A 10,987-nucleotide genomic window follows, 5' to 3' on the forward strand; every position below is an offset into this window, starting at 1 on the left:
GTCAAAATCATTGACCCCGGAGTGAGACCAATTTTGATACTTTGTCCGTTGTTATAGAGATCCATTAGACAATGCTAAACACGAAACACCTCAGATGGAGACCTTTCGGTTAGACGAAGACAAATAGAATGTCTTTGTTTCTTTTTTAAACCTTTACGAAACTTTTGAAAATCAAGTGACCCCGATGCTAAGCCAATTGAGATCATGTGGCCATGATCTGAAAACTCTTGGTAGAGGTTTACTTCAAAAATGCAGCTCACTATTAATATAAATTTATTATATAAAAACTGTACGCTAGTGTTTGGTTGCACTTACAACTCGTTTAGACATTTATTCAATTACACAACTGTAAGTATTTTAAACTTGCAGCTTTATCTTAGTCAATTATGATCCTGTATGTTGTAATTATGGTTGTTAAAATTTATATACGTATATAATTATGCTTCTAAAACAATTTTCAAACATTGAAGAATATGTAAAATATATACTGCAAATATTTGTCTACATTATATGTATTTATTAAAATATAATTATGCATTCATTTCTTATTGAAAAATGTTGACAAAATATATTTCTAGTTACCTCCCTTTGTTACATGAAATGTAAATTCGGTAATATCCTTATAAATAATGCTTTTTGGGACTTACAATATTGATAAATCTTCATTTGAGCATTATATTTATGATATGAAAACACAGAATAATTGAGTTTCAGGATCTTTAACACAATTACAGCAATCTATCCATATCTATGCTACGTTTAGTAACCGGTAATACAATATGCTAGTTGTTAATACACTTGCAGCAACCGTCAAAGAAGAAGAAATCCGTCTCAGTGTCGTCTATATATTCGGCGTCATCAACACTGCCAATATGTGTCTTTAAAACAACGGCTGTGTGTAAATTGTTCTCCCTGTAACATGTACAGCCAGTGCATCCACTCACTTTTCTGAAACATAACAAAACAGCCTGTTTGTTTGAGAGTTAAAAATAAGTTGTTTTTTTTTAGAAGAAATATATTTAGCCACATTATTTTACTAAAATAGTTGAAAAGAACAGAATTATGAATTCAGAAAAAAATGTACGAATTTATTCTTTTTCTTTAGTTATCATGCAATGTTTACAAAGTAAGTTTCACAATATATCGTTTCCAGCGTAAAAAGTCGCATATAAATAAAATCTTAATTCATAGAACTATTTCCATTGAAAGTCATAGATATTAAAGTGACTGATATAGCTTTTATTTAAAGGCAAAGATTCATAAAAAATTACTGTAAGTGCCCTATAAGTATCAAATAAAATCAGTCGAAAAAAGCATTTTTTGTCCACTCAGTACTTACTGGCATCTATGCTCTGCAAAATATTGCATTGCTCCTTGTAGTTGTAGTAAAACACGTTCTACACCGAATACATTTGTTTTCTTTTTCGGAAAGGCGAACTTCACTGTACTGTTAATAGATAATTGATGAATATTTTTCTATATTATGAAATGAATATATATATGTATAGCAAATGATATAGAATTGCAGTGCTTTTAAACAAAATTTAGATTAAAAAATTATTTAATTAAATGAACTAATAATTGGTGTTGATGTTTAACCGTACAAAATACTTGAAGTTATGCACCAGTCAATTATAGCCCCGACCCCCATTCCCGAAGCATTTTGAGGCATTGCGCTGGAGGAGGGCGGTGATGAGCAGATTTCCATATTCCATCTGTCGACGCATTGTGGTGGTTTTGCTTTGACCTCAAAATGGCCCCTGGGAATGCGTATGTTAGCCTATCAGTAAAAGGGAAACTACACTATTTTGAAATGTTCTGTCAGTCTGTTTAGCCTAAAATGTGTTCAAAAGTGTTAATTACAAAAAAGAAGTTTGATAAAACGTTGCGTCAATCTTGTTTAACATCATGACCCGTGCCTACAAAAGTAGGTCAAAGAAACGTAAAACGTTAAAAGAAAATAAAAATGTCTTATGTAGCCACAGTCGCTCCAACACCGCCCTTTTTCAGCTGCTTAAATCTTCTTTTTTCTTATTTGCGGTTTCTTTTTCAGCTGTTTTAATAGTTCTTTCTGTAGCTTTTTTATTTGCCGTGGTTTTATTTTCAGCTGTTTAAATTGTTTTTTTCTTTTTCTTATTTGCGGTTTACTGTTACGTTGACTAACCATGCTATGCATTTCACCATATTCTAGTAAACAAATACTAATTTGAGACATAACCTTAGGGAGATCAAACAAATAAGTTTATCAAAACTGCAAAATATCTAAATAACATAAACCATATGTAATAGCTGAACGCTTACAGAAAAATAGAAATAGAAATAGCTTTCACTCTGCTTTTTCGCCAATGCTAAGGCCGCTGCTCGAAAGGAGCTATGTTATGCTGTACATAATTTTCGTCTTAAACGAAGGTACGCATTTCAAAAATTATGCCAGTCATATTCGCATAAACTGTCCTCAAATGAGATTTTTTGAACGTTGCGTCTAGTTAGACGATGATAAGAAAAAATGTAGGAGCATGTAACTCCGGCAAGGGTAGATCTTATCTTGATAGACCAATCGCAACTTTTCGGCCCTTTCCGTCAGTCTTCGGATAAGGATTATAGATAATAACCGAACACGTTCTGATTGCCAGATAGATGCCACGTTTAAATGCATGATTTAATAAATTCTATTTAGGAAAAGACTGTTGAAGTTTTTTGAAGTTCGACCTTATCATAGGAAAAAGTAGGGCGGAGGCTAATCTTACTTACGACACGCAGCATCCGTGGTAAACGCCCCTCGGATTCGCTTGTCTACGACGACGTCCTGGGACAGTTGTGGAATTGTCGAAACAGGAAAATGCACATGGTCCTCGAACAGATTCTGTTATGTTTCTAACAATAGTCCTATTTGTTATTCCTTCCATGTATTTTTGAAGAAATGTCGTTTGTTCTTTCTCTGATCTGAAGGTACTTGGATATGATTTGATGAGATTTTCTGCCGTAAGTTTCATCTTTTCTATCTCGTCAACATCCCTGAAAGAACATGATCACTTTAATCATGGCTTCTTGTTTATGCTTTTGTAATATATATCTACTGCCAAATTTTCATTTATTTAACGCTGGACGGAAACGTTCACGCTTTAAATTAAATTGATTATCAAGTATTAAAGCTGCATGCCCCTGTATCAGCCAAAATACTTAACAAAAATACAACCTTTGCGTTTGAAGAAAAGTATAAAGATTCAAGATTCAAGTATTAACTTAAATGTTTTGTGCGATTATTTACTGATATTGCAGTATTTATTACATATTTCTGCTTGGTGACTTACGCTGTAATGGTGCATATTTAACCTTTTGATTATTCACATATATTGTATGGGATGTAAAAGCTGTGATAACTTCAAAATAGTTTCTGACCTGTCCGATGTGGAGCAGCGATACGTTTGACCCCGGTTATATAGTTACCATCCGACTGGCATTAGCGTTGTTAGTTGTGGTGAGGTAGATCTTGCCAGCGACCCATTGGTATCTAAACCGGTGCGTACAAGCGGCCCATAAATAACTGAACCGGCACGTTACCACTGGACCACATATCCATTATAATCAATTGAGCAAACTATTTTACCTTGTTTCTCTCCAAATCAGTATAGCGAGTAGAGCCACGGTCACTACTGACAACACTGCGACCACACCTGTCTGAAAATAAAACAAAGACACCAACTAAAGAAACACCTGTTAAAATTTTCTTGTAAAGTAAATTCCTAATTTTAAGATTCATTTAGTTGTTATAATGTAAGGACATGTGACAAGTTTAAATTTATATAAGAAGGCAGACCATCAAGCAGATGGACAGGAGTATATTGAGCAGGTTTACTGGCGGGTTTCGGGCAAACAACCGGGTCTCGGGTAAATAGGCGGATTTCGGGCAAATAAACGGGTTTCAGATAGTTTGCTGGGTTTCGGGTAAATAGTCGGGTTTCGGGCAAACAACCGGGTTTCGGGTAAATAGGCGGGTTTCGGGCGAACAACCGGGTTTCGGGTAAATAGGCGGGTTTCGGGCAAACAACCGGGTTTCGGGTAAATAGGCGGGTTTCGGGCAAACAATTGGGTTTCGGGTAAATAGGCGGGTTTCGGGCAAACAACCGGGTTTCGGGTAAATAGGCGGATTTCGGACAGACAGGCGGGTTTCGAGCAAACAGAGCGGTTTTGAGCAAACAGGCAAGTCTCGAGTTGGCCGACACTCAGACAGGTAATTAAGATAAAAAAATATTTTAACCCGATTTGTATACGATAGCATGACAATTTTATAAAGTTTAATCATTGTAGAATGGACCTGGCTGCTGTCCGATATTGCAAAGCATGTTAAAACAAATTTTGATTATAACAACTGAAAATGGCGGCGAAATTATGAAAAAATGATAAACAGTCATGATCGCATAAAATCTACGAGCTAGCCATTCAGTGTTGGTTCTCTAAAAACCTATTAGTTACTTACAAGAATTCTCTGGCAACTGCAATCTGTCATTCTCTAATCGGCTAAAACATAAAATAAAACATTGTTATAAAACTGATACTGTAAAATGTAGGACTTTGTGCTTTAATACATATAAAAACAAATGGTCTTAAAAATATGCCCTTGCAATAGACAAAACTGTTTATTTGTTTAAAAACCTGTAAAATGTATAAACAAATTTTGCTTAAACCTTCGGCATTGATACGCAAGTGTTTGCAAAATTTCGACAAGGTGTTTATGCATATTCCAAACGGGGTTTAACATTCTACTGGTTTTCATTACATATGGGTGGTCATGAGTCGAAATCTTGTTTATTGTTTTTTACTTGTTCCTTTGTGATTTCATCTTAAAAGTTTAAGTTTAAATTGGAATTTCAGAGGGTGCTACGGCTAGACTCAAGGAGAGGTCAATTTTGAATCTCCAGCTCCGCGCATAAACTCACAGATCCGCGCATAAACCTACAGGTACGAAATGTAATGCATTGGAAAAGAATTCTGGTTGAGCAAAAAAATTAATGTAATTCATCTTTTTCTTAATATGCCTTAAAATCCTGTATGTTTTGTGATTGATATTGTTACTGTATGTGTATTTTGTTGTAGTTAAAGCTTAATGAGGGTCCATCCGCCCTTTCGGGCACAAAATGCAGCTTTCGCTGTCGGATTTGCGACCAGCATGGATCCAGACCAGCCTTCGCATCCACGCAGTCTGATCAGGATCCATGCTGTTCGCTATCAGTTTCTCTACATGTAATAGTGTTTGTAAGCGAACAGCATGGATCGCAAACCCATTATGTTGGTTTTGTCGTGACACGGCTCATTTAATGATTTTACTCACTCTGTTTTAATTTGTTTTTGTTTTTTTATTATTATTATTTTCCTTCAAAACAATTATTTTCAGTATGCAAAATGAGTCTTAATTTATTCTTTGGCTCTAATATCAGACTGACAATATGACATAAAAAGTGTTATAATTTCAATTCTGGATATATTTATTGGATTATATTTATTAATTTATCTTTTGTATTATGCATAGCTAGTCCATGTATTTCCGTTTTAAAGCGCCAGTTGATCTTAAAAAGCATTCTTAACGAAACATTTACTTAAAATATTTTCGGTTTTAATATGGATTACTATTTAAATGAAAATAAGAAGCAATAACTTATTTTTCATAATGAAACAGTCAATTTGATAAACTCGCTAAATGGGAAACGCCGCCACAACTACAAATCTAACAAGGAATACGTGTTAAGAGAACGTAACACTTAAATTCGGCGGCAAAAAGCGACATATACCTCCGAAAGAGGTAGCTCGGTTGTATATACCCGACGTGTTTTAGGGTTATGCGGATATTTGCCAAAACCCCAACCCCGACAGTGGCCCCCCCCCCCCCAACATTTGTCCCCCTTTTTGCAGTGGCTGACAATTGCCCCCTTATATCTTTGAAAAGGGGTGGACACTTGTCCCCCCCCACAACATTGCAAAATGACTGACATATGCCCCTCAACCCACCGTTTAAGTTAAAGAGACATGGCAAAGTTTGGTGATCAAAATCCATCCATTATTTTTTTTTTTTTTTTTTTTTTTTGTTTTTTTTTTTCAGTTGGAGATGGGTGTTCAAGGTTTTTCTATTTTTAGCTTTAGCGGCCCATCAAAAGAGGCCAATCAAATTAATATGAGCAAACTTGATGAAAGACTACCTACGAATGCTACAGACAAAGTTTGGTTGATCAATGTTATTCTAGTTTTAGCTTTTAAGTGGCCCTTAAAACAGGCCAGTCAAGTTAATATGAGCAAACTTGATAACACATTACCTAAGAATGCTACAGACAAAGTTTGGTGATTACCCATAAATCATTTTAGTACGAGATGATATTCAAAGGTTTATATATTTTTAGCTTTAGCAGCCCATAAAAGAGGCCAATCAAATTAATATTAACAAACTTGATAAAAGATTACCTAAGAATGCTACAGACAAAATTTGGTGATCATCCATCGATTACTTCTGTAGATGCAGACGTTTAAAGGGATTTCTACTTTTTATGCTTTAGCAGCCCCTTAAAGGGGACAATTTAAATCAATATGAGCAAACATGATAACAGACGACCTAAGAATGCTACAGACAAAGTTTGGTTGATCATCCGTCAATATTTTAGTAGTAGATGATGTTAAAAGGTTTTTCTATTTTGAGCTTTAGCAGTCCCTTAAAAAGGGCAATCAAATTAATGTGAGCAAACTTGATAAAAGACTACCTAATAATGCTACAGACAAAGTTTGGTTGATCATCCATCAATTATTTCAGTAGGAGATGATGTTCAAAGGTTTTTCTATTTTGAACTGTATCAGCCAGTAAAAGGGGTCAATCAAATTAATATGAGCAAACATAATAAAAGACTACCTAAAAATGGTAAAGACAAAATTAGGTGATCATCCATTAATCAGTTCTGTAGAAGCAGACGTTTAAAGGTATTTCTTTTAATAGCTTTAGTGGCCCCTAAAAAGGCCAATCAAATTAATATGAGCAAACATAATAAAAGACTACCTAAAAATGGTACAGACAAAATTAGGTGATCATCCATTTATCAGTTCTGTAGAAGGAGGCGTTTAAAGGTATTTTTAGCTTTAGTGGCCTCTAAAAGGGGCCAATCAAATTGATATGAGCAAACTTGATAACAGACTCCCTAAGAATGCTACAGACAAAGATTGGTGATCATCCATCTATTAGTTCTGTAGAAGAAGAATTTCTAAAGCTTTTTTCCATTTTTAGCTCTGGAGACCCCTTAAAGGGGCAAATAAAATTTAATACAAGACTACCTAAGAATGCTACAGACAATTTTGGTGATCATACATTATTTAATTTAGTTGTAAATGTTTAAAGGTTTTTCTATTTTTAGCTCTGTTGACCCTAAAAGGGGCTAATTGAAATGGCATGAGCACATTTGAGCGTGCCTGTCACAAGGATGCTACAGACCAAATTTGAGGTAAATCTGTCCAGTAGTTTCAGAGAAGAAGACGATTGTTGACGCATGACGACGGACACCGGAGTATCCCCCTTTGATCCCCCTTCGGTTCTGGTGAGCTAAAAAAGTCTTCCGAAATAGCCAATTTGCTACGATATTGGCTGATATAAGTTTTTGTTTTTGACTGGAAAGCATTACAGTAAGACTACCTTAATATAATATGATACGATATGATATATGATATGATATGATATGATATGATATGATATGATATAATATAATATAATATATATTAATATAATATGATATAATATGACATGCACTTGAGTACAAAAATTTTCATGCTTTGGTGAACATCATTTAATAGATAAACTATCAAATTAGATCTATCTTCGTATTATGTTTACTCCTTAATATGTGTTTTAAGCAAAAATAAATCAGTAACACATTTTAAATACTTTTCCAAGCGTAACAATCAATTTAAGTAGAAAGTACCGGGAAGTCGGTGGTACATTGATCATCATTTGCTAAATACGTCATTTTGTTACAAATCTTTGCTAACCAATCGAAATAAAGAGTCGCCGGCAGGGAAAATGACTCGACTTAAAGTATCCTGCTTTATAACTGTTTTTAACGTTTATAGACAGTATAATTCCAAGAAAATTAAACTGTTTAAAGCTAATTATTTTTTTACTTAGAAATGAAATATTGAGAAATATTGATGAAATAAAATACGTATTTTCATTTTCTATTTTTTTTATCGTATTTTCACTGGTGTCTTGCCAGAATAATTTCTTTCAAATTCAGTAAATACACAAAACTAAAATTAAAAAGGAATTCTTTAAAAAAGGAGAAAAAACATATAATAAACAGAAAATTCAAGTTTTTTCTTTTGATACAGGTTCATTTTTCATCTTGTGGTATGAAAATTATTATATTTCACTCGTGACTACTGCCACTCGTGAAATATTTATTTTCTATATCACGTAATGAAAATAAATCCTGTATTTATAGAAAAGACTTGATCAATTTAAAAAAAAAAAGAACAACACGCACGCACGCACACACGCACACACACACACACACACACACCAAAAACAAAACAAAAACAACATGAGAACCTTTGAAAGAACCATGTTTGATTTTTTTCCCTTAAAGCTACATGCCTCCAGATTAGCCAAAATATTTCAATAAAATCAAACTTGAAATAAAATGTACTAAGATTTTTAGGAAAAGTAAACAGATTCAAGATTCATTTTTCAAATGTCATGTGCGATTAATGACTGATTTTTTATTATTTATATCTACATGTATATTTGTACTGCGTTACTAACGCAGTAAAAGTTTTTTTTGCATATTTTGACCTCTGTTTGGTCATTAACGTGGGCTGCAAGTGCCATTTATAATGTGTAAATTGCTTCCTTTTGGTTACTTTACTATATTATTCTTTTAAATACATTTTCAGAATGTTTATGAAAATTAGCATGAACCAAGAGGCATGTTGTTTTAACAGCGAATGGTGCATGCATGAAATGACTGCTAAAGGTAAACCCCCTATCTTATCATAAAGCAGCATAATACATATTACTCTGCGTTATATACGGTTTTCATGTATGTGTTAAAATAACTTTCAATGCTACAACTCAACATCAGTTTACCATTTATAAAGGTTTAATAAATATCATCATTCTTTAAAAAGTGAGTTTTAGGTGCTAAATTAAACTTTAATGATTAAGCTTGCCTTACATATTGCATTATGTGTCAAAAACTAATTCATAGTACATTTGTCATCGCCTCTTGCTTAAAATCTGGTAGTTTTGAGTAAAATTTTCAAATTATTTGCCAATTCGCAAGTATTGACCTGTTTATTTCAAGCCTTCATCCTTGCCATACATGATTACCTATTTATAATGCAAACTAACAAACATAAAGCCCCGGCTAACAAATTTATACCCGATTTTTCAAATGTCCCGGAGTTCTTGTGATAACTCAAAATATGTCCTGGAGTTCTTATGATAACTTTAGTTACTGCCAATGTGTTTCTTGCCTAAATCACTTTTAACAATGAAAAGTACCATTTTTGACGAGTGTTTTCGCAGTATATACAATAGTTTTCTGACGAACTCTTTGACAGTTATCACAAGAACTCCTTGACAAGTTATCATAAGAACTCCATCCCTCGTGTAACACTTCCTCCCCCGGGATCTTGTCGCTGGCGAAACACGCCAAACGGCGCGTTGTCGCACTGTCATCTTGTAGTCCTGTCGCTAACCCCAAACGCGACAAATCACAACAACACGCCAAACGACAACGTGTCGTTTGGCGTGCATCGTTAGCGACAGGACGACAAGACGAAAGTCCGACAAAGCGCACATAAATGTTCCAAAACAGCCACCATAGCCTCGGAACGTTGCCCCCTCTAACATGTCGCACAGTGTTGAAGATCTGCTGACGTCAGTACTTTATAACAGAGATTTTGGTTAGCAAGACAGCGGTCAAACATCAGTACATTTTAGATGTCAACATGGATGTTTACCAGTCACGTCATCTGTTGTTTGATAGCAATCGACAGACAACGGACTATGTTATGCTCTAGTCAGATGTAGATTGTGTATGTGTATTTATTGTGTTGGGCATACCAAAGGACCGCTAACATAGACGTCTCTGTGTAAGACGTCTTATAAATCCAATTCATTGGGAACAACGGTGTTTTCACATGATCAACCAAGAATGACTGGTTTCAAATATCATAACAAATTTGCCTTTTGAAAATGTAACATGATATTCCCCTGCCATACAAACAAATGATGCAACATTTCATTCTTAACAGTGCGACAAAACCTCGGCAGAACTTTTCATTGATATGAGGGTTGAATAATAAAACTGAAAATAAACATCTCTCAAAAAAGTTTAAATTAAGAAGAAAAAAGAATGGAAAATGCTTCATTATAAGCGTTACTAACGGCATACTTTTTTATCTTCTTGTTCAAAGGGGTAAATACTGCCAGCGGAATAAATATGTATGTACATGTAAGTATGTAAGCCCGTCCGTGTTGTAAATTCATAAATGATACATCAAACGCTTTAAATGAAAATCAACATACCTTAATTTATTTAAAGTCCCAATCCCTGTATACACAATGTCTGAATTGTATGTAAACACTACAGCGTGTGACGCTTAAATAAATGCATCATATCATATATGAGCAGTCTTAAATCAGTTTGAATCATACTTTCCCGAAGGTACGTATCGTACACTTTCAATTTAAACCCTGTTTTTTTTTCTCACAATTTTTACAAAAATAAAACGAGTAATAAAAGATAACCTAGGACAGCTGAGTGGAAAAGATTTTGCTTCGTCTTGTAGTACAAATGTTGTTTTCAAGAGTGTTTTAACATAATTTTGATATACATGTTTTCGTGTATAATATGTCGTAGTAAATACGAGAATACGAATCAATGTAATCATTAAAGTATATGTATGATTTAAAAAGTAAGTGGGAGTAAGGGTATGTGGTTATTCTAACTTCAATTTG

At 34.2% G+C, this 10,987-nt stretch overlaps 1 protein-coding gene across 1 annotated transcript; it reads right to left on the reverse strand.

Annotated features, from left to right (window-relative positions):
* Positions 1-422: 422 nt before the first annotated feature.
* On the reverse strand, positions 423-10,704 carry LOC132753100 (uncharacterized). The gene is made up of 6 exons (XM_060743521.1): positions 10,556-10,704; positions 4,478-4,518; positions 3,608-3,678; positions 2,752-3,015; positions 1,340-1,447; positions 423-948 (listed from the first exon to the last, which is right to left on the reverse strand). Exons 2-6 carry the CDS (start codon positions 4,505-4,507, stop codon positions 783-785), a joined length of 639 nt encoding a protein of 212 aa, XP_060599504.1. The 5' UTR covers positions 4,508-4,518; positions 10,556-10,704; the 3' UTR covers positions 423-782.
* Between the last annotated feature and the right edge of the window lie 283 nt (positions 10,705-10,987).

This window comes from Ruditapes philippinarum, unplaced genomic scaffold (genome assembly GCF_026571515.1).
Source record: "Ruditapes philippinarum isolate M1 unplaced genomic scaffold, ASM2657151v2 ctg3094_1_1_1_1, whole genome shotgun sequence".
In the NCBI taxonomy this organism is placed as follows: Eukaryota; Metazoa; Mollusca; class Bivalvia; order Venerida; family Veneridae; genus Ruditapes; species Ruditapes philippinarum.

Excerpts from the sequence above, each read along its gene's own strand:
- LOC132753100 (XM_060743521.1), bottom strand. The coding sequence starts at position 4,507 with ATGACAGATTGCAGTTGCCAGAGAATTCTT. Across the intron at positions 3,679-4,477 it reads GCAGTTGCCAGAGAATTCTT|ACAGGTGTGGTCGCAGTGTT; the intron begins GTAAGTAACTAA and ends TTTTATTTTCAG. Across the intron at positions 3,016-3,607 it reads CTGATTTGGAGAGAAACAAG|GGATGTTGACGAGATAGAAA; the intron begins GTAAAATAGTTT and ends ATGTTCTTTCAG.